Source organism: Passer montanus, unplaced genomic scaffold (assembly GCF_014805655.1).
Source record: "Passer montanus isolate IOZ18808 unplaced genomic scaffold, ASM1480565v1 scaffold240, whole genome shotgun sequence".
Taxonomy (NCBI): Eukaryota; Metazoa; Chordata; class Aves; order Passeriformes; family Passeridae; genus Passer; species Passer montanus.
The window spans coordinates 192,372-213,940 of record NW_024367038.1 but is presented as its reverse complement, the minus strand read 5'-3'; the positions used below and the strand labels follow the sequence as shown (position 1 = coordinate 213,940).

The window sequence follows — 21,569 nt, the reverse complement described above, 5'->3', positions numbered from 1 at the left end:
CCAAAATCCCCGGCCCCCTGCCCCACAAACCCCACCCCAAAATCCCCGGCCCCCTGCCCTATACCTGCCCAGCCCCTAACGCCCCCCTTGCTCACAGCGGGTCTGGGGGGTTGGGTACCCCCGGGGTGCCTCCCTCGCCATGCGGGGCGGTGTTGGGGGTGCCCCCGGGGTTTTGGGGTGCCCGGCTGCTGAGGCTGCGGTGCCCGCGGCCCCCAGGAGCTGCCCGGCCCCGGGTGCCGGCAGGATGGCGCTGCTCCCCGTCGTGGCGCTCCTGGCTCTGTGCCCCCTCCTCGCCCGGGCAGGTACCCACGGGCAGCGGGGTGGGGGGGTCCGGGCAGAGCCCCCCGCCCCCCGGGGACCCCCTTCCCAACCCCCGCTTTCCTCCCCTGCGCGGTGGGAGCCCCGAGGGGAGGGCGGGGGAGCCGTTCCCGGCAGGGCGGTGACTCACGGGGCGGCTGCTTGGCACCGGCGAGCCCTCGCTGCTGGCACCGCGACCTGGCACCAGCGAGCCCTCGGTGCTGGCACCCCCGAGCCCTCGGTCCTGGGACCTGGCACCAGCGAGCCCTCGGTCCTGGCACCGGGACATGGCACCAGCGAGCCCTCGGTGCTGGCACCCCCGAGCCCTCGGTCCTGGCACCGGGACATGGCACCAGCGAGCCCTCGGTGCTGGCACCGGGACATGGCACCAGCGAGCCCTAGGTCCTGGCACCGGTCCTGGCACCCCCGAGCCCTCGGTGCCGGCACCGGGACCTGGCACCCCCGAACACCTGGTCCTGGCACTCCCGAGCCCTCGGTGCCAGCACCAGGACCTGGCACCCCCGAACACCCGGTCCTGGCACCGGGACATGGCACCTCCAAGCCCTCGGTGCCAGCATCCCCAAACTCCTGGTCCTGGCACCCCCGAGCCCTCGGTGCTGGCACCGGGTCCTGGCACCCCCGAGTCCCCGGTGCTGGCACCTCCAAGCCCTCGGTGCCAGCATCCCCAAACTCCTGGTCCTGGCATCCCCGAGCCCCAGGTCCTGGCACCTCCAAGCCCTCGGTCCTGGCGCCACCCGCCGTGTCCCCACAGATGTCCCCTGTCCCTTCAGAGCCCCCTTGCCCCAGGTGACCCCTCCACCCGCCGTACCCCATCCCTGGTGTCCCCGCGCGGTGACCCCGCCGTGTCCCCTCGCAGAGCAGCCCGTCACCGTCACGGTGACCGCGGCCATCGGCGAGGACGCCTGCCTGCCCTGCGGCTCGCAGCCCTGGGGCGACCTGCGCGGCGTCACCCTCAGCTGCAGCCAGCAGGCCGGCGGCCACCACGCTGTCCCCGTGCTCAGCCACCGCCTGGGCTGGCAGCCGCCCGGGCCGGGCTGGCAGCCGCCCGTGCAGCCCGACAGCCGCTTCAGGGGCAGGGTGGCCTTCTGCGCCGCGGGGACAGGGGACAGCGGCGTGTCGCTGCTGCTCAGGAACCTCAGCCGTCCCGATTTCGGGAATTACTCGTGCTACGCCACCCGCGCCGCGGCCCCGCAGCTGCTCTGCTCCCTGCTGCTGCAGCCCGCGGGGACAGGTGAGCGGCGCGGGTGGCACTGTCCCCCCTGGGGTCCCTCGCTTCCCTGCTGTGTCCAGCGCTGGCCCCGTCTGGGCGCTGCCAGAATTTGGGGGTGTCCCCATTTCCTGGTGTGTCTGTCACCTGTGTTGTCCCCTGGTCATCCCTGTCCCCATTTGGGTGCTGCCAGAATTTGGGGGTGTCCCCAGTTCCCTGCTGTGTTTGTCCTCTGTCCCCATCCAGAATTTGGGGGTGTCCCCAGTTCCCTGCTGTGTTTGTCCTCTGTCCCCATCCAGAATTTGGGGGTGTCCCCAGTCCCCTGGTGTGTTTGTCCTCTGTCCTCATCCAGAATTTGGGGGTTTCCCCATTCCCCTGCTGTATCCAGTCCTGTCCCCATCTGGGTGGTGCCACATTTTGGCGTTGTCCCCATTTCCTGGTGTGTCTGCCACCGTGTTGTCCCCCGGTCCAGCCCTGTCCCCATCTGGATGGTGCCAGAATTTGGGGGTGTCCCCACTTCCCTGGTGTGTTTGTCCTCTGTCCTCATCAAGAATTTGGGAGTTTCCCCAGTCCCCTGCTGTATCCAGTCCTGTCCCCATCCGGCTTGTGCCAGAATTTGGGGGTGTCCCCAGTTTTCTGCTGTGTCCAGTCCTGTCCCCATGTGGGTGGTGGCAGAATTTGGGGGTGTCCCCATTTCCTGGTGTGTCTGTCACCTGTGTGTCCAGTCCTGTCTCTATGTGGGTGCTGCCAGAATTTGGGGGTGTCCCCAGTTCCCTGCTGTGTCCAGTCCTGTCCCCATCTGGGTGGTGCCACATTTTGGGGTTGTCCCCATTCACTGCTGTATCTGTCACCTGCCTTGTCCCCTGGTCCATCCCTGTCCCCGTCTGGGTGGTACCCCACACTCTTCACCCCAATTTGGGGGTGTCCCTAATTCCCTGACACATCTGTCCCTTCCTCCAGCCCTGTCCTCATCTGGATGGTGACAGAATTTGGGGGTGTCCCCAGTTCCCTGACACATCTGTCACCTCCCACAGCTCTGTCCCCATCTCGGTGATGCCAGGTGCCCCAGCCCTGTTTGGGGTCCCCACAAGGTGTCTGTCCCTTGTCCCACCTTGTCAGTGCCAGGTGTCCCTGCCCTGTGCCCCTGCCCTGTTTGGGGTCCCCACATGCCCTGACGTGTCCCCTGTCCCTGCAGTGTCCGTCCCCTGTCCCTGCTGTGTCCGTGTGTCCCCGGCTGCTCCCCCGGGGCAGTTTGGGGTTGCCCCGGCCTGGCACGGCACGGGGAGCAGGGGGTGGCCCGGCTGGTGTCCCCACGTGCCGGTGCCACCCCGCAGAGGTCCCCAAGGCCGCGGAGCCGGACATGCTGCTGGTGGTGTGTGTCCTCACGGCCGCCTTCACCGCGGTGGCCATCGGGGTCATGGTGTGTGCCCGCTGCCAGAGCCACTGCTGGGGGCGCGCAGGTGGGCCTGGGCACGGAGGGGTGCTGGGGGGCACAGAGGGGGTGTTTGGGGTGTTTCGGCAGGGATGAAGACAAGGCAGGGATGAGGACATGGGAGCAGATGGTGACGGGACAAGAACAGGGACAGGGATGGGGACAGCCGCGTGTGGGGCCGGGCGTGTCCCGTGTCCCCACTCACTGTCCCCTCAGCGCGGGGCCCAGCCCAGGAGCCCGCAGCCGAGGCTGTGGGGGAAGGACAAGAGGTGGCCTTGGGTGACCTCAAGAGTGCCAACCCCTGAGGCCACCCCAGCTGGACAGGTCCGCGTGTGACACGGGGCCAGGACACGGCCCCGCCTGCCCGGGGGGCACGGGGCTGGGCTGGGGCTGCGGGGCGGGTTTGGGGGTGCGGGGCAGGTTTGGGGGTGAGGGGCGGGTTTGGGGGTGCAGGGCGGGTTTGGGGCAGGGGGCTCTGCTCGGACCCCCGGGCACGGGCAGGGGACAGCTCAGGGCGACACCCACACCCCGGGCTGCCATGGCTGGGGGGACAAACCCTGAGACCCCAAATAAAGAGCGTTGTTCCAGAGCGGGGTGACCCCTCTTTCCACCCATGGGGGGTTTGGGGGGGCTGTGGGGTACCCAGGGGGGCCTTTTAGGGCTGGGGTTGACAGGGTGTCCCCGTTCAGGCTGTGGGGTCAGGGGTGTCCCTGTTTAGGGACAGGCTGTGGGGTCAGGGGTGTCCCCGTTCAGGGACAGGCTGTGGGGTCAGGAGTGTCCCTGTTCAGGGACAGGCTGTGGGGTCAGGGGTGTCCCTGTTTAGGGACAGGCTGTGGGGTCAGGGGTGTTTCCATTTAGGGACAGGCTGGGAGGTCAGGGGTGTTTCCATTTAGGGACAGGCTGGGGGGTCAGGGGTGTTTCCATTTAGGGACAGGCTGTGGGGTCACGGGGGTCCCCAAGCGCGCTCGTTCCCTCACGGCCGCTGGGCGGCGCTGTCGGCGGAGGGCGGGGCAGGGTTGGCTCCGCCCCATGACACGCCCATCGCTCCATATATGGTAATACACTGTCATTATCTTTCTAAGGCCACGCCCCCTGCCCAGGACCACGCCCCTTGTCCCGCCCGTGTTCAAAGGAGCCGAGAGGGAAATTTGGGATGTTTGGGATCCCGCGGGGCTCCTCGGGCTCCTGCTCCCCTTCCTCTCCTCCTCCTCCTCCTCCCGTGGCCATTGCTGGGGCTCAGGGGCCACCAGAGCCTCCCTTCTCCTCCCCGTGCCCTCCTCTTCATCCCAGGGATCCCATCCCCGGGATCCCATCCCATTGATCGATCCCAAGCCATGGATCCCATCCTATCGATCCCATCCTATGGATCCCATCCCATGTCATAGATCCCATCCCATCCATTCCATCCCATCCCATCCCATCCCGTAGATCCCATGGATCCCATCCTATGGGTCGATCCTAAGCCATGGATCCCATCCCGTAGAGCCCATGGATCCCATCCCGTAGAGCCCATGGATCCCATCCCGTAGAGCCCATGGATCCCATCCCGTAGAGCCCATGGATCCCATCCCGTAGAGCCCATGGATCCCATCCCGTAGAGCCCATGGATCCCATCCCGTAGAGCCCATGGATCCCATCCCGTAGAGCCCATGGATCCCATCCCGTAGAGCCCATGGATCCCATCCCGTAGAGCCCATGGATCCCATCCCGTAGAGCCCATGGATCCCATCCCATGTCATAGATCCCATCCCATCCATTCCATCCCATCCCATCCCGTAGATCCCATGGATCCCATCCTATGGATCGATCCTAAGCCATGGATCCCATCCCATGGATCCCATCCCGTAGAGCCCATGGATCCCATCCCATAGAACCCATGGATCCAATCCCATGGATCCCATCCCATGGAACCCATCCCATCCCATGGAACCCATCCCATCCCCTGGATCCCTTTATTGAACCCCTCCTGTGAGGTTCAGTCCCCCAGACCCCGTGGGGTGTCTGACAGACCCCACCACCATTTGGGGGCTGCTCCCAGCAGCACCCCAAGGCAACGGCTGTGCCGGGGCTGGGACGGGCTCCTCTGCGGCCCTAAAAGCACAAAGGGGTTCTTGGTTTTGGTTCCTCTGCCCCAAGCTCTCGTGTTCCTCCGGAAAGGGCCGTGCCAGCAGCTGCTCCCGGGGATTTCCAGCCCAGCCCTAGGAGGGAAATGATAAAAAACGGAATAATAGCAATAAATTAAATTATAGCTGTGGGGCGGTGCTCCCTCCGAGCAAAGGGTGGTGGGACAAGGTGGCAGTGGGGTGGGACGAGGTGGCAGTGGGGTGGGACAAGGTGGCAGTGGGGTGGGACGAGGTGGCAGTGGGGTGGGACAAGGTGGCAGTGGGGGGGGACGAGGGGGCAGTGGGGTGGGACAAGGTGGCAGTGGGGTGGGACGAGGTGGCAGTGGGGTGGGACGAGGTGGCAGTGGGGTGGGACGAGGTGACTAGCCAAGAAAACTGAAATGTCAGGCAAAAAAAAATAGGGCAAAATTCATCCCAAAAATGGAGTTTGAGGGTTGGATCCTGTTGGGGAAGGGAGCTGTCGCTCCCTGGTGTCCCGGGAGCCACCGCAGTGTCCCCGTTTGGGCAGCAGAGGGGAATGGATTTGGGGTTTGGGTTTGGGCTCCCCCTCCCCTGGGCTGGAGAGGTCACTGAGGACACAGGGTCAGGGTTGTTTTCAGCAAATGCGGGTCAGAGGCTCGCTCACGTCCTTCAGCACAGCCCCGAGTCCCCAGCCGGGGCTGGCCACGTCTCGGGGACGAGAGCTCCCGGTGTCCCCGTGTCCCTGCAAGGACGGCCACCCGCGGTGAAGATCACTAATTACGGCCACAATCACAACACTCCACACTGTCTCGAAGCTGCGGGTTCTCTGGAGCACGGGCCGCGCGGGTGGGAAATTATAGCTGTGGGGCGGTGCTCCCTCCGAGCAAAGGGTGGTGGGACAAGGTGGCAGTGGGGTGGGACGAGGTGGCAGTGGGGTGGGACAAGGTGGCAGTGGGGTGGGACGAGGTGGCTAGCCAAGAAAACGGAAATGTCAGGCAAAAAAAAATAGGGCAAAATTCATCCCAAAAATGGAGTTTGAGGGTTGGATCCTGTTGGGGAAGGGAGCTGTCGCTCCCTGGTGTCCCGGGAGCCACCGCAGTGTCCCCGTTTGGGCAGCAGAGGGGAATGGATTTGGGGTTTGGGTTTGGGCTCCCCCTCCCCTGGGCTGGAGAGGTCACTGAGGACACAGGGTCAGGGTTGTTTTCAGCAAATGCGGGTCAGAGGCTCGCTCACGTCCTTCAGCACAGCCCCGAGTCCCCAGCCGGGGCTGGCCACGTCTCGGGGACGAGAGCTCCCGGTGTCCCCGTGTCCCTGCAAGGACGGCCACCCGCGGTGAAGATCACTAATTACGGCCACAATCACAACACTCCACACTCTCTGGAAGCTGCGGGTTCTCTGGAGCACGGGCCGCGCGGTTGGGGGGGGTTCGGGGCGGCCCGGGCGGGATTTGGCCCCGCACGGACCGGGACGGGACGGGGTGCGCGGGCCCTTTAAATCACGGACAGGTGCGGCAGCGAGGGGGCGGGACCCGCGGGGCTGAGTGACGGGGCGGCTGCCCAATGGGAAGGCAGAGTGAGGAGGGGCCAGCCAATGAGCGGGCGGGAAGGGGGGGCTCGGTGCGGGGCGAAGAGGGGACCGGTCCGGTTCGGCTCCGCTCGGCTCCGCTCGGCCCCGCTCGGCCCCGCTCGGCCATGGCGAAGAGGGCGGCCGTCCCCGCCGGGCCCCTCGGGGACGATTTCTCCTTCGTGAGCCCGGTGGCCAAGTACGTGCTCTTCTTCTTCAACCTGCTCTTCTGGGTGAGTGCGGGGACACCGCGACAGCCCGTCCCGAAGGACGCCCGCACCCCGCGGCTGTCCCCATCCCTGCGCCCCGCTGGGACACCGCCAGCCCCGGGAGCCCCATCCCCGAGATCCCACCGGGACCCCCCGCTCCCGGGAATGTCTCCATCCCTGATCCCTGTTGGGATCCCCCAGCCCTTGGGAATGTCAATGTCCCCATCCCTGATCCCTTCTGGGATCCCCCATCCCCAGGGACCAAACCCTTCTGGGATCCCCCAGCCCTTGGGAATGTCCCCATCCCTGAATCCTACTGGGATCCCCCATTCCCAGGGATCCCCAGCTCTTGGGAATGTCTCCATCCCTGAATTTTTTGGGGATCCCCCATCTCCGGGACCCCCAGCCCTTGGGAATGTCTCCATCCCTGATCCCTTTCGGGATCCCCCATCCCCGAGATCCCACCAGGACCCCCAGCTCCTGGGAATGTCTCCATCCCTGAATCTTTTTGGGATCCCCCATGTCTGGGACCCTCAGCTCCTGGGAATGTCTCCATCCCCGAACTGTTTTGGGATCCCCCATCCCTGAGATCCCTCCGGCACCCCCAGCCCTTGGGAATGTCTCCATCCCCGAACCCTACTGGGATCCCCCATCTCCGGGACCCCACTGGGACCCCCAGCCCTTGGGAATGTCTCCTCCCCAGAGACCCCCAACCCCAGGGACCCCCAGCGCCTGGGAATGTCTCCATCCCTGAATTTTTTTGGGATCCCCCATCTCTGGGACCCCCAGCCCTTGGGAATGTCTCCATCCCTGAACCCTTTTGGGATCCCCCATCCCCAAGGACCCCCAGCCCTCTCTCCAGCCCTATTTGGTCCCTGTTTGGGACCCTGCATTCCCCCAGCCCCCTCCATCCCCAGGATCCCACTGGGAGCCCCTTGTCTTCGGAGCTGTCCCCACCCCTGGTCCCCTCTGGAATCGGGGTCCCTGGAGCCCCCCAGCCCCAGTGTCCCACCGTGACCCCATTGAACCTGTTTGGGACCCTGCATTCCTGGGATTCCCCCAGCCCCCTCCATCCCCAGGATCCCACTGGGAGCCCCTTGTCTTCGGAGCTGTCCCCACCCCTGGTCCCCTCTGGAATCGGGGTCCCTGGAGCCCCCCAGCCCCAGTGTCCCACCGTGACCCCATTCCTGAGGGACTCCTGGCCCCTGGAGTCCCCCATCCCACCGGGATCCCCCATTCCAGAGCCTACAGAAGGGGTTCCCCATTCCCCCAGGGTTTTGGGGTCCTTTGGGTCCCCACCACTTCCCCAGGACCCTTGCTGGCCTCACAGGGGTGACAGCCCCCCAGAGAGGGGGGCAGAGCCCCTCTTGTCCCCAGCCCACCCCAGGGACATCTCCTGTAGGGAGGCCACAGTTTTCCATCTTTGGGGCCCTTTTTGATGGTTTTTTTCTAATGTTTTGAGGGATTTTTATGTTTTGGGGAAGTTTTATATTTTGAGTATTTTTTTATGTTTCAGGGACTTTTTCAAAACATTTTGCAGATTTTTGTACTGCTGGGGAGGTTTGGGGGTTTTTTTTTAATATTTTAGGGGTTTTTTAAATGCTTTTGTGGGGTTTTTTTGTGGGTTATTTCCGTGTTTGCAATCCTATTTTTGAGGAAGTTTCTCACTTCCCATAAACCACATCCCTGTGTCCAGCCACCCGTAGAGGAACAGCACTCCCCGGGAGGTGGGGACAGAGGTGACCTCCAGGGGGGTGGGGACAGAGGTGACCTCCCAGTAGGAGGGGACACGGTGTGACGAGGGGAAACTGAGGCAGCGGCTGCAGCTCTGGTGCATCCCTGGCTTCGGGGGGGCTGCAGGCGGGGCCGTGGGGGTGGCACGGGCGTGGTGACACCCGCGGGGTCACCTGTGTCCCTCTGCAGATGATCTCCATGGTGATGGTGGCCGTGGGGGTGTACGCCCGGCTGCTGAAGCACGCAGGTGAGCTCGGGGGCTGCCCGGCCCCGCTGGCCCCGAGCCACCAGCGCTCTGCGGGTGGCATCTGGGCTGCTGGGGGTGCTGGCAGCGTGGTGACAGCTCGCCCGTGGTGACAGAGGCGGCCATGGCGTGCCTGGCAGTGGACCCTGCCATCCTCCTGGTGGTGGTGGGCGTCCTCACCTTCCTCATCACCTTCTGCGGCTGCGTCGGCTCCCTGCGGGAGAACATCTGCCTGCTGCAGATGGTGAGCCCTGCCAGGGCTGGGCACCCTGCTGGGGACCCTGGTGGCATCTCGGTGCTCCCCTCGCTGTCACATTGCTCTTCCCCTCGCTGTCACGTTGCTCTTCCCGCAGTTCTCCGTCTGCCTGACCATCATCTTCCTCCTGCAGCTGGCGGCCGGCGTGCTGGGCTTTGTGTTCTCTGATAAGGTGCTGACAGGGGAGGGCAGTGGGGGTGCTGGGCGCCCCCAGTCCTGTCCTGCTGGGTGACAGGCTCGCTGCTGTCCCCGTTTGTCCCCAGGCCCGCGGGAAGGTCAGCGAGATCATCAACGGGGCCATCGTGCACTACCGGGATGACCCGGACCTGCAGAACCTCATCGACTTCGGGCAGAAGGAGGTGACCGGGGGGTCTGCAGGCTCGGGGTGTCCCCACAGTGGATGAGGACGTGTCCCCACTTCTGTGTCAGGTTACATCTGTGGGGTAGCACAGGTTGGGGACATTGGGTGGCTCTTCCAAGATGTTCACGGTGATGTCCTGCCGGGCTGGGGAGGGCTGGGGGCACGAAGAGCCCTGAGTGTCCTGTGCCCTGCTGTGGGGGTGCCCTCCCCGCTGAGCCCCCTGCCCTGCCCGCAGTTCAGCTGCTGCGGGGGTGTCTCCTACAAGGACTGGTCCCAGAACATGTACTTCAACTGCACGGCCACCAACCCCAGCCGCGAGCGCTGCTCCGTGCCCTTCTCCTGCTGCCTGCACGACGCCGACCAGGTCTGTGCTGGGGGGCCTCAGGGGACCCTGCCCCGTGCCTGCCCTCCTTCCCCGGGGCTGTGCTGGGCCTGCAGCCCTGCCCGAGGGGAGGGAACGCCAATGGACCCCATCCCACCCTCTGGTTTGGGTCCCCATCCCACCCTCTGGTTTGTGTCCCCATCCCACCCTCTGGTTTGTGTCCCCATCCCACCCTCTGGGTTTGGGTTCCCCAGTTCCACACTCTGGGTTTGGGTTCATCCCCATCCCACCCTCTGGGTTTGTGTCCCCATCCCACACTCTGGGTTTGGGTTCCCCCATCCCAACCGCTGGTTTTGGGGACTCCTGAGTGGAAATGCTGTGGTGAGGTGGGGGAGGATTCTCCCTCTCCAGAGCTGGAATTGGCTCTTTGGGGCCAGGTGGCTCTGGAGGGCTGGTGTGGGGACACTGAGGAAGGGACACTGAGGAAGGGACACCCCACCAAGGCGGGGGCCTGGTCGCTCCAGCTGCCCCCCAAGAGCAGGGAGCCCAGTGTGCCCTGTCCCCTCTCCCAGGCTGTCATCAACACCATGTGTGGCCACGGGATGCAGGCCAGGGGCTACCTGGAGGCCAGTGCCTTCATCCACACCAACGGCTGCATCGACAAGCTGGTCAACTGGAGTCACAGCAACCTGTTCCTGCTGGGGGGCATCGCCCTGGGGCTGGCCCTGCCCCAGGTACTGCGGGGCTGCCCCAGAGCTCTGCTCTCTGGGGTTTGGGGGCGCTGCCTTAATTAATGGTGGCTGATTGTGAGATGGGGAGTCGGGATGGGATTTGGGGTGGGGGAGTGATGGAAATGTCAGGCACGGGGGGCACTGTGGGGTGACACTGCCTGGTGTCGCTCAGTACCTCCCTCTGCCCTTCCTTCTCCTCCCTCTCCCCCATCCCTCTTGCTCTTTCTCTCCGTTTCTCTTGTTTTTCTCTCCTTCCTCTCCTCCTTCCCTCCCTCTCCCTGCCCCCTCTTTTGTTCCTTCTTCCTCTCTCATTTCCTTCCCTGTTCCCCTTCCTCTATCTGTTCCCTTCTCCTCCATCTTCCTCTCCCTTAATTCTTCCTCCTCCCTTCTCCATCCCCTTTGCCTTCCCTTTATCTCACTTTCCCTCTCCTCCATCTCCCCCTTCCTCCTCTCCCCTCCCTCTCCTTACCTATCCCCCTTTCCTCTCCCATCCCTCACCCTTTCTCTTGCTTTTCTCTCCTTCCTCTTCCTCTTCTCCTTCCCTCCCTCTCCCTGCCCCCTCTTTTGTTCCTTCTTCCTCTCTCATTTCCTTCCCTGTTCCCCTTCCTCTATCTGTTCCCTTCTCCTCCATCTTCCTCTCCCTTAATTCTTCCTCCTCCCTTCTCCATCCCCTTTGCCTTCCCTTTATCTCACTTTCCCTCTCCTCCATCTCCCCCTTCCTCCTCTCCCCTCCCTCTCCTTACCTATCCCCCTTTCCTCTCCCATCCCTCTCCTTTTCCCACTCCCCTCCTCCCTGGATTCCCTCCCCGTCCCTCTCCCCTGCAGCTGGTGGGCATCGTCCTGGCGCGCCTCCTCATCAACCAGATCCGCGACCAGGTCAAGCTGCAGCTCTACAACCAGCAGCACCGGGCAGACCCCTGGTCCTGAGCCCCGAGCCCGCGGCCTCCCGGCGGCACGGCGGCGCTCCGGGGCCGTTCCCGATCCCCGGGGCCGTTCCCGATCCCCGGGGCCGTTCCCCATCCCCGGGGCCGCGGGGACAGCCCGAGGGGCCTCGCTGGAGCAGCGGGAATGCGGATCCGCGGAGGAGCCTCCGTGCCCTCGGCAGCCGGCGCTGGGCTCGGCCTGGAGGTGCTGAGCTGAAGCAGCGCCGGAGGATCGCTGTCTGTCTGTCTGTCCGTCCTGCTGGTGCACAAAGGGATGTGCTTCCCCTCCCCGCGTGTTCGCTGGAGAAGGACTGACTCAGTTTGTCTGTCTGTCCGTGCACCGAGCTGCCTTCGCCCAGGCCGGGCTGCGGGACCGCGGCCATTGCCCCCATGGTGGGGCACAGCGGGGCTGGCCCAGGGCCAGCCGGGGGGATGTGCCCGTTCCTTGGCGTTCCCGGACAATAAAGACACGAGGCCGGAGGCTCCGAGCTGTGCCGGGCTGCGCGGGGACGCCGCGGTGGCTCTGGGGACGCCGCGGTGGCTCTGGGGACGCCGCGGTGGCTCTGGGGACACCGAGGCCGCCGCAGGCCGCACCGCCTGCGCTGCTGTGAGACCCCAAAACGAGCGGGGCAAAGCGGCTGAGGGGCCAGGCCCGGCCCCTCGGAGCTGTCGCAAAGCCGTGGGTGGAGTTTTTTGGGGTTGGGTTTTTAGTGTTTTTTTTTATTTTAATTTTGCTCCAGCTCGGGCTGGGTGGTCCCTCCCGCGGAGGGAGCCGGGATGCGGCCCAGCGCCCGGCTCTTTGTGTGCGGCCGGGAGGCTTCTCTCCCATAAAAAACCTCTTTTTTTGGCTTTTTTCCCCTCAAAATCCGCCTCATCCCGCCGCCGAAATGTGATTTCTTCCCCTAAAAGTGATTGCTTCTCCGAGCAGTGGCACCTCCCCGCAGAAAAAGTTATTTTTTCCCCTCCGAAATTCAGTTTTTTTCCCCAAAACTCCCCCTCTTAAGAGCTACTTCTCGCTCCAAAAAAGCAAGTTTACTCTAAGAAGTAGCTGCTCTCAAAAAAAATGACTTTTCCCCCTCAAAAACCCCATCTTGTCTTCCCCCAAAAGGGACTTTCCCTGAAAAACCATCTTTTCTTTACCCAAAAGTGTCTTTTGCCCCCCAAACTGATTTTCCCTCTCCAAAAAAAGGTGACTTACCCCTGAAAAAGGGACTTTCCTCCACAAAAATCAAGTTTTCTTCCCCCAAAATTGTCTTTTCTCCCCTAAAATTGATTTTTCCCCAAAGAGTACTCCCCCCCCAAAAAAAGTAACTTTTTTTTTCCCCAGAAAAAGTGTATTTTGTCCCAGAAAAGTAACTTTTACTCCCCAAAAAGTAACTTTTCCCTTTAAAAAGTGACTTTTCTTCTCCCAAAGGTGGCTTCTTTCCCCCCAAAGGCAACTTTTTGCCTCCAAAAAGTAACTTTTTACTCGCAAAGGCTTTTTCATCAGAAGGACATTTTATTTCACAGGGAAAAAAAAGGATCTTTTACTCGCAAGAAGGAACTTTTCCCTCACAAAATTGATTTTTTTCCTCGTATAAAGTGATGGTTTTGTCACAAAGATTACTTTGTCCTTTGAAAATTGGTCCTCTTCGTCATAAAAATGAACTTTTCCCTCACAAATAGTGACTTTTTCCTCACAAAAAGGGACTTTTTCTTCAAAAATGGGAACTGTTCCCTCACTATAGGTGACTTTTTCCTCACGAGTGAATTTTTTCTCAAGAAAAGGGAACTTTTTCCTCCCAAAAGTGACTTTTTCCTCACAAAAGGGAACTTTTTCTTTAGAAAAAATAATGTTTCCCTAACAAAAAGTGAATTTTTTTCCTCACACTGGAGTTTTTCTGTACAAAAAGGAACTTTTCCTCTTAGAAAAAGGAATATTTTCCCCACAAAATGTAACTTTTTCTCACAAAAAGCCACTTTTTCCTCACAAAGGCCTTTTGTGAGGGGACTTTCTCCTTCCAAAAAAGACTCTACCCTCACTTTTTAGTGACTTTTTCCCTCACAAAAAGCAACTTTTTCCTCATAAAAAGGAACTTTTCCTCACAAAAACAAACTTTTCCTGACCAAAAGTGACTTTTCTCACGAGGGGAACTTTTTCCTCACAAAAGGAGACTCTTTCCTCCCAAACCACTTTTTCCTCACAAGGGCCTTTTGTGAGGGGACTTTCTCCTTCCAAAAAAGACTCTACCCTCACTTTTTAGTGACTTTTTCCCTCACAAAAAGCAACTTTTTCCTCATAAAAAGGAACTTTTCCTCACAAAAACAAACTTTTCCTGACCAAAAGTGACTTTTCTCACGAGGGGAACTTTTTCCTCACAAAAGGAGACTCTTTCCTCCCAAAAACAGCATTTCCCCTCACTTTTTAGAGACTTTTCCCTCACTTTTTAGCAACTTTTTCCTCATAAAAAGGAACTTTTCCTCACAAAAAGGAGCCTTCCCTCAGAAAAGGGGAACTTTTCCTCACAAAAACGAACTTTTCCTGACCAAAAGTGACTCCCCTCAGGAGAGGAACTTTTTCCTCGCAGAAGGGGAGACTCTTTCCTCCCCAAAAACAGACTTTTCCCTCACTTTCCGGCGACTTTCCCCCTCACAAACCGCGTCTCTTACCCTCCGCAGCGCTTCCCCCGCGGTCCCTCCCTCAGCCCGCCCCGGCGGGGGGCGCGGGCCGGGCCGGGCCGCGGGCGGCGGCGGGGGGATTGAGGGGGTTTGGGATGGGTACAGTATAGGAAAATTTTTAGAGGAGGAGTGGGGAGGGGTACAGTATGGAAAACTTTGTAGAGAGGGGCTAGGGATGGGTACACTTCAGAAAAGTGCCTAGCAGGGGGCTAGGGATGGGTACAGTACAGAAAACTTCATAAAGGGGGGCTGGGGGTGGGTACAGTATAGAAAACTTCATAGCACAGGGCTGGGGATGGGTACAGTATAGAAAACTTCATAAAGGGGGGCTGGGGGTGGGTACAGTATAGAAAACTTTAGAGGAGGAGTGGGGATGGGTACAGTATGGAAAACTTTACAGAGGGGGGCTGGAGGTGGGTACAGTATAGAAAACTTCATAGCACAGGGCTGGGGATGGGTAAAGTACAGAAAACTGTATAGAGGAGGAGTGGGGATGGGTATAGTAAAGAAAACTTTATAGAAGAGGAGTGGGGATGGGTACAGTACAGAAAAATGTATAGCACTGGCCTGAGAATGAGTACAGTATAGAAAACTGTATAGAGGGGGGCTGGGGATGAGTACAGTACAGAAAACTGGTTAAAAAGGGACTGGAGATAGGTACAGTATAGAAAACTAATGAAAAGGGTACTGGAGATGGGTACAGTATAGAAAACTGATGAAAAGGGAATGGAGATGGGTGCAGTGTAGAAAACTGGTTAAAGAGGGACTGGAGATGGGTAGAGTGTAGAAAACTGATGAAAAGGGTACTGGAGATGGGTACAGTATAGAAAACTGGTTTAAAAGGGACTGGAGATGGGTACAGTGTAGAAAATTGATTGAAAAGGGACTGGAGGTGGGTATAGTATAGAAAATTGATTGAGAAGGGACTGGAGATGGGTGCAGTGTAGAAAACTGATTTAAAAGGAGCTGGAGATGGTTGCAGTATAGAAAACTGGTTAAAAAGGGACTGGGGATGGGTACAGTGTAGAAAATTGATTGAAAAGGGACTGGAGGTGGGTATAGTATAGAAAACTGGTTTAAAAGGGACTGGAGATGGGTGCAGTATAAAAAATGGATTAAAAAGGGACTGGAGATAGGAGCAGCATGGAGAGGAGCAGTATGGTGGGTGTCTGGGGATGGGCAGAGTACAGAAAACTGCAGCAGAGGAGTGGAGATCGTGTGATGTGGAGGGGAGCAGGAGACTGGGGTACAGGGAGGGCGTGGGGGAACAGGATAGAACGGCCTCAGACATGGGCACAGCAGGAGTCTGGGGATGGGTGCAGTGTAAAAAATGGCTTATCAGGGCCTGGGGGTGGGCACAGTGTGGACAAGAGCAGTGTGGGGGTACAGCATGGAGGGGCAGCCCTAGTGATGGGCACAGTGGCCACACAGAGGGGTCTCAGGGCTGTGTGGGTGCTGTGGGGACAGCAGGAGAGATGGGCACAGTGGCCACACAGAGGGGTCCCAGCACTGTATGAGTGCTGTGGGGACAGCAGGAGGGTCCCACAGAGGGGTCCCAGGGCTGTGTGGGTGCTGTGGGGACAGCAGGAGGGTCCCACAGAGGGGTCCCAGGGCTGTGTGGGTGCTGTGGGGACAGCAGGAGGTGGCCGTGCCAGGGGTGGTGACAGTGCTGTCCCCTCCCCGCAGGCCTGCGCAACGCCCCGCGCTGCTGGGACGTCATCCAGCCCCTTCTCTGCGCCGTCTACATGCCCAAGTGCGAGGATGGGCAGGTGGAGCTGCCCAGCCAGACCCTGTGCCAGGCCACCCGGGCACCCTGCACCATCGTGGAGCGCGAGCGCGGCTGGCCCGACTTCCTCAAGTGCACCACTGACCGCTTCCCCGAGGGCTGCCCGGTACGGCACGGGCACACGGGCACACGGGCCTGGGGAGGGAACCACTCTGCAGAGAGAAGGGTTGGTGTTGCTCTGGGGAGGAGAGGCTTCAGGGAGAGCTTCCAGCACATTGCAGGGGCTCCAGGAGAGCTGCAGAGGGACTGGGGACAAGGCCTGCAGGGACAGGAGCCGGGGAATGGTTCCCACTGCCATGGATGGGATCTTGGAATGAGGAATTGCTGGCTGGGCTGGAATTGCCAGAGCAGCTGGGGCTGCCCCTGATCCCTGCAGTGCCCAAGGCCAGGCTGGACACTGGGGCTGGAGCAGCCTGGCACAGTGGCAGGTGTCCCTGCCATGGCAGGGTGGCACTGGGGGGGCTCTGAGCTCCCTTCCCACCCAACCCATTCCTTGATTCCATGGTGGTTCTCTGGAACCCAGCTGCCATCCAGAGGGGACTGATGTCCACCTTGGCCATGGGGGTGTCTCCTCCTCCTCCTCCTCCTCCTCCTCCTCCTCCTCCTCACGGCCTGGTTTCCCCTCTGGCAGAACGAGGTGCAGAACATCAAGTTCAACAGCTCGGGGCAGTGCGAGGCGCCGCTGGTGAGGACGGACAACCCCAAGAGCTGGTACGAGGACGTGGAGGGCTGCGGCATCCAGTGCCAGAACCCGCTGTTCACCGAGAAGGAGCACCGCGAGATGCACGTCTACATCGCCGCCTTCAGCTCCGTCACCATCTTCTGCACCTTCTTCACCCTGGTGAGAGCGGGCTCCTTTTGGGGAGCTGGCCCCAAAAAGGGGACGGGCAGCACCGAGCTGTCGCTTTCTCCACCCCTCCAGGCCACGTTTGTTGCCGACTGGAGGAACTCCAACCGCTACCCCGCCGTCATCCTGTTCTACGTCAACGCCTGCTTCTTCGTGGGCAGCATTGGCTGGCTGGCACAGTTCATGGATGGTGCCCGTGATGAGATCGTGTGCCGGGCCGATGGCACCATGCGGCTGGGCGAGCCCACGTAGGTGTCCCCTCCGTCCCCAGCCCGCCTCCGGAGCTGTCCCCAACACCAAGGAGGGTCCTTGGGCTCGCTGCCCTCCTGGGAGCACGGAGGGCGAGACCCCTGTCCTCCTGCGTGTCCCCTCATGGCGGTGGGTGACACTCTCACCTCTCTGCAGCTCCAACGAGACGCTGTCCTGCGTCATCATCTTCGTCATCGTGTACTACTCGCTGATGTCGGGTGTCATCTGGTTTGTCATGCTCACCTACGCCTGGCACACGTCCTTCAAGGCCCTGGGCACCACCTACCAGCCGCTGCTGGGCAAGACCTCCTACTTCCACCTCATCACCTGGTCCATCCCCTTCGTGCTCACCGTGGCCATCCTGGCCGTGGCGCAGGTAACGGGGCCACCGTCAGGGGATGGCGTGTCAGGGTGACCCCGCAGCCAGCTGACCCTCCTGTCCCTGTCCCTGCTGCTGCCAGGTGGACGGTGACTCTGTCAGTGGCATCTGCTTCGTGGGCTACAAGAACTACCGCTACCGAGCCGGCTTCGTGCTGGCCCCCATCGGGCTCGTGCTCATCGTGGGGGGCTACTTCCTCATCCGGGGTAGGTGTCCTCTGCTCCGGGAAGGGACGGGGTCACCGTGGGGGTCCCCACACCCTGACCCCCTCGTGTCCCCGCAGGGGTCATGACGCTCTTCTCCATCAAGAGCAACCACCCTGGGCTGCTGAGCGAGAAGGCGGCCAGCAAGATCAACGAGACCATGCTGCGCCTGGGTGAGGGCTTCACCAGCACCATTCCCCGGGGAATCCGGGTGGGAAAAGGGACATTTTGTCTCCTGAAGTCACACAGCCCCTTCCCAAGGGTGGCAGCAGTGGGGCACAAAGCTGTGGTGGTGGTGGTGGCACGGCCCCAGTGCGGCGTCTTTGTCTCGGTGTCACTGGAGCTTGGCTGGATGTCCCTCTTCTCTTCCAGGCATTTTTGGCTTCTTGGCCTTTGGCTTTGTCTTCCCCTGAAGTCACACAGCCCCTTCCCAGGGGTGGCAGCAGTGGGGGACAAAGCTGTGGTGGTGGTGGTGGTGGCACGGCCCCAGTGCGGCGTCTTTGTCTCGGTGTCACTGGAGCTTGGCTGGATGTCCCTCTTCTCTTCCAGGCATTTTTGGCTTCTTGGCCTTTGGCTTTGTCTTCATCACCTTTGGCTGCCATTTTTATGACTTCTTCAACCAGGCCGAGTGGGAGCGCAGCTTCCGGGAATACGTCCTGTGAGTGGGACAGGAACAGGGGTGACGGGGACACGGTGGCACCGCAGCATGGACAGCCCCCTCTGTGGTGCCACCACCTCTCCTCCCCGCAGGGCTGTGGGGGCCGTGGGCCGGCCCTGCTCCTTACGGCCACTGTCCCCCTGTGTCCCCGCAGGTGCGAGGCCAACGTGACCATCGCCACGCAGACCAACAAGCCCATCCCGGACTGCGAGATCAAGAACCGGCCGAGCCTCCTGGTGGAGAAGATCAACCTCTTCGCCATGTTCGGCACCGGCGTCTCCATGAGCACCTGGGTCTGGACCAAGGCCACCCTGCTCATCTGGAAGCGCACCTGGTGCAGGTGGGACCCCGAGGGTGTCACCCCAGCTCCCTGGAGCCCCTCCTGCCCCATCCAGTGGGATGCTGGGGGACATTCCCAGATGTTTGTCCCTCAGCTCAATGGGTTGTAGGCTCAGGAACGGGGTGGCCTCTCCCATGTGGCATTTGTGGGACAGCTCCAACCCCAAGGCACCCATTCCCCAGCCTGCTGTCCCCATGTGCAGGAGGGGGAGCTGGGGAGCTGACCACTGTCCCCTCCGTGTCCCCAGGCTGACGGGGCAGAGCGATGACCAGCCCAAGAGGATCAAGAAGAGCAAGATGATCGCCAAGGCCTTCTCCAAGCGCAAGGAGCTGCTGCGCGACCCGGGCCAGGAGCTGTCCTTCAGCATGCACACCGTGTCCCACGACGGCCCCGTGGGTGCGTGCCCGGGGCAGGGACATCCCCAGCAGCCCCTCAGGGTCCCCAAAGTCCCCCCTTGACCAGATCCCCCTGTCCCCACAGCCGGTTTGGCGTTCAACATCAACGAGCCATCAGCTGACGTGTCCTCGGCGTGGGCCCAGCACGTCACCAAGATGGTGGCCAGGAGAGGAGCCATCCTGCCCCAGGACATCTCCGTGACACCCGTGGCGACACCTGGCAAGTCCCTGGGGACCTGGTGGGGAATTCCTGGGGGATGAGCCGGGCCGGGGGGTGCAGGGAGGGCGTACTGAGGTTGATGGAATATTTGGGATGGATCAGGTGGGTGCTGGGGGCTGTTGTGGGGTGGTGGAGGGCCCAGGCGGGACGTGACCACTCACAGCCACCTCACGCCACGTCCCCCAGTGCCACCAGAGGAGAGGGCCAACCTGTGGGTGGTGGAGGCCGACGTGTCCCCGGAGCTGCAGAAGCGCAGCGGCCGCAAGAAGAAGCGGAGGAAGAAGAAGAAGAAGGAGGTGACCCCGGACCCCGAGCGCTGCCCGGGGCTCCACGCCGCCCCCAGCACCGTGCCCCGCCTGCCCCGCCTGCCCCCCCAGCCCTGCCTGGTGGCCTTTGCCCCCGATGGCCTGCCAGCTGTCCCGCCCGATGCCACCTTCCCCGGGGCCGCGTGGGACGGGCGCAGGGCCAACGTCCTGCACGTCATCAGCAGCCCCTTCTGCCCCGAGAGCGGCGCTGAGGGCGCCGGCCGCTGGCACCACAACGGGGGCCCCCTGTGGCCCCCCCAGCCCGGGGCAGCCAGGACTCAGGGCTGCCGGGCAGGGCTGGCCCCCATCCACTCTCGCACCAACCTGGTGGAGGCGGAGCTGCTGGAGCCCGACTCGGACTTCTGATCGCAGCGGGATGTGGGGAGGGCCTGGGGACGCCAGAACCCGCCCCATCCCACGGGGATCCATCCCAGGGATCCATCCCCAATGTTCCATCCGCCTGGGCACGGCCGTTTCTCCCCTTGGAGGGTTTGTGTCCGTGCACTTCCCAGCCTGGAGAGGATTTGGGGTTCCCTCCAGCACCACCGGGAGAAAGGAGCTGTCAGCGGGACAAGGCCCAGCTCCCACAGGGATTTAAGGACCAGGGGACACTTGGGGACAGCCTAGATCAGGGTAGATTTGGGGCAGCTCTGCCCCACCCACGGCTAGAGGTACGTAGAGCTCACCCCCACTTGTGCCAATAGCAAATTTTTTTAAAATTTCTGATTTTTTTAATGTTTGTATCATGTGCCTCTGCTTGGGGTGAGCCCAGTCAGGGCCAGCAGCAGCAGCAGCAGCATCCCTGGTGTGCACCCCCATTTTGGGTTCACCCCAATCCCTTCCGAGACCCCGAAGTGCCTTCCAGCTCCCCAGAGAGCTGAGCCAGACCCCAATCAGGACTGGTGGGGTGGCAGCACCAGGGAGATGGGGCAGGAAGCACCCTGGGCTGCCTGGGTGCTCCTGAGCAACAAAACAACCCCAAAAACCTCGGGGTGCTCGAGGTGAATCAGGGCCAGCAACCCCCAGAGCAAAGCTTTTTTTATTATTATTTTTTTAGAAAAAAGTAAAAATCAAGTCACAGCAAACCCAGGAGGGCTCCAGCCCCTGCTGGTGTTTGGATTTTTCCTATTTTTATAAAGTCCTGGTAGGCTCCTGGCTTTTTTTTTGGTTTTTTTTTGTTTTTTGCTATCCCAGTGACCTCCACGGGTTCATTTTTGCTGTGTAAAGGAAAAACTCTCCTGTATCAGTATTAAATTTACAGATTTTCAATCCCAGTGGCTGCTCTGGGCTCTTTTGGGGAGGGATCCATGCGGGAAAACATTTTGGGAGGGGGGATTGTCCTTTCTCCTAAAAACCCTCTTGCTTTAAAAACTGCTTGAAAATGTTTTAAACCACTTTAAAGCACCTCAAAAAGTGTTTCAAAGTGCTTTAAAGCACATAAAAACTGCTTTAAAGTGCTTTGAAGCCCTGTTCCACCTGCAGCAGGGAGCTCTGAGGGGCTGGAAACGCCCTCGGGGGCTCTGGGGACACTTTTGGGGACAACTGGGCAGTTTTGGGGACAGCCGGGGCCATTGCCAGCAGGTGGCACCACGGGCTAAAACATCCCCCAAACCCCCAAAATTTGGGGCTGCCCAAATGTTGGGGTGCTCCTGGGTGGGGTCCCACTGAGGCATCTGGTGTTTCCTACAGCGCTGGTGCCTTTTTTGGGGGGAAAAATGCTGCTTTTGGAAAAGATCATCTTTTTATTTTGCTTGAGAGGCAATCAGCTGCAGGCTTTGGTTATCCTGCAAAGCAGACCCTGAAATTTAGCTGGAATTGGTCAGTGGAAATTGCATTTTTCCAGGTTTTGTTTTTTTTTTGGGCTGACCCTGCTACGGAGTCAAAGCTGAATTGTCTGGGATGAAACAAAGTATTTCTCTTTATCTCCTTTTTTTTGGGCTTTTTCCTTTTTATGTATCTTATTTTGTGGCTTTCTTAGTTAAAAAATACTAACAAACTGCTCCTAAAAGATTTGCCACTTTGAAACAAAAAAAAACCCCAAAATATTTTAATTTAAGCAGCAGGAGATGTGCTCACAACGTCACATCCCCTCCCAAAAAAACCCACCTTGATTTGGTGCAAAAAATTTTGAAGGAAGAAAACACC

General features: G+C 60.5%; 3 protein-coding genes across 4 annotated transcripts; all 3 read left to right on the top strand.

Annotated features, from left to right (window-relative positions):
* Positions 1–29: 29 nt before the first annotated feature.
* LOC120503058 lies at positions 30–3,290 on the top strand. The gene is made up of 4 exons (XM_039711195.1): positions 30–302; positions 1,175–1,549; positions 2,860–2,985; positions 3,174–3,290. Exons 1-4 carry the CDS (start codon positions 140–142, stop codon positions 3,260–3,262), a joined length of 753 nt encoding a protein of 250 aa, XP_039567129.1. The 5' UTR covers positions 30–139; the 3' UTR covers positions 3,263–3,290.
* Positions 3,291–6,671: 3,381 nt separating this feature from the next.
* TSPAN33 (tetraspanin 33) lies at positions 6,672–11,864 on the top strand. Of its 2 annotated transcripts, none has more exons than XM_039711197.1 (8): positions 6,672–6,837; positions 8,737–8,794; positions 8,908–9,035; positions 9,145–9,219; positions 9,311–9,406; positions 9,644–9,772; positions 10,303–10,464; positions 11,287–11,864. In XM_039711197.1, the coding sequence occupies exons 1-8, from the start codon at positions 6,733–6,735 to the stop codon at positions 11,386–11,388; spliced, it is 855 nt and encodes a 284-aa protein (XP_039567131.1). In that variant the 5' UTR covers positions 6,672–6,732; the 3' UTR covers positions 11,389–11,864. The 2 variants fall into 2 exon arrangements, with proteins under 2 accessions (XP_039567131.1, XP_039567132.1); XM_039711198.1 differs by having other exon boundaries at positions 6,679–6,803.
* A 3,853-nt stretch (positions 11,865–15,717) lies between these two features.
* SMO (smoothened, frizzled class receptor) lies at positions 15,718–21,346 on the top strand. Its single transcript, XM_039711194.1, has 11 exons — positions 15,718–15,934; positions 16,460–16,669; positions 16,751–16,923; positions 17,081–17,300; positions 17,386–17,509; positions 17,587–17,679; positions 18,056–18,164; positions 18,319–18,504; positions 18,752–18,900; positions 18,985–19,119; positions 19,306–21,346. The coding sequence occupies exons 1-11, from the start codon at positions 15,788–15,790 to the stop codon at positions 19,788–19,790; spliced, it is 2,031 nt and encodes a 676-aa protein (XP_039567128.1). The 5' UTR covers positions 15,718–15,787; the 3' UTR covers positions 19,791–21,346.
* Positions 21,347–21,569: the final 223 nt, after the last annotated feature.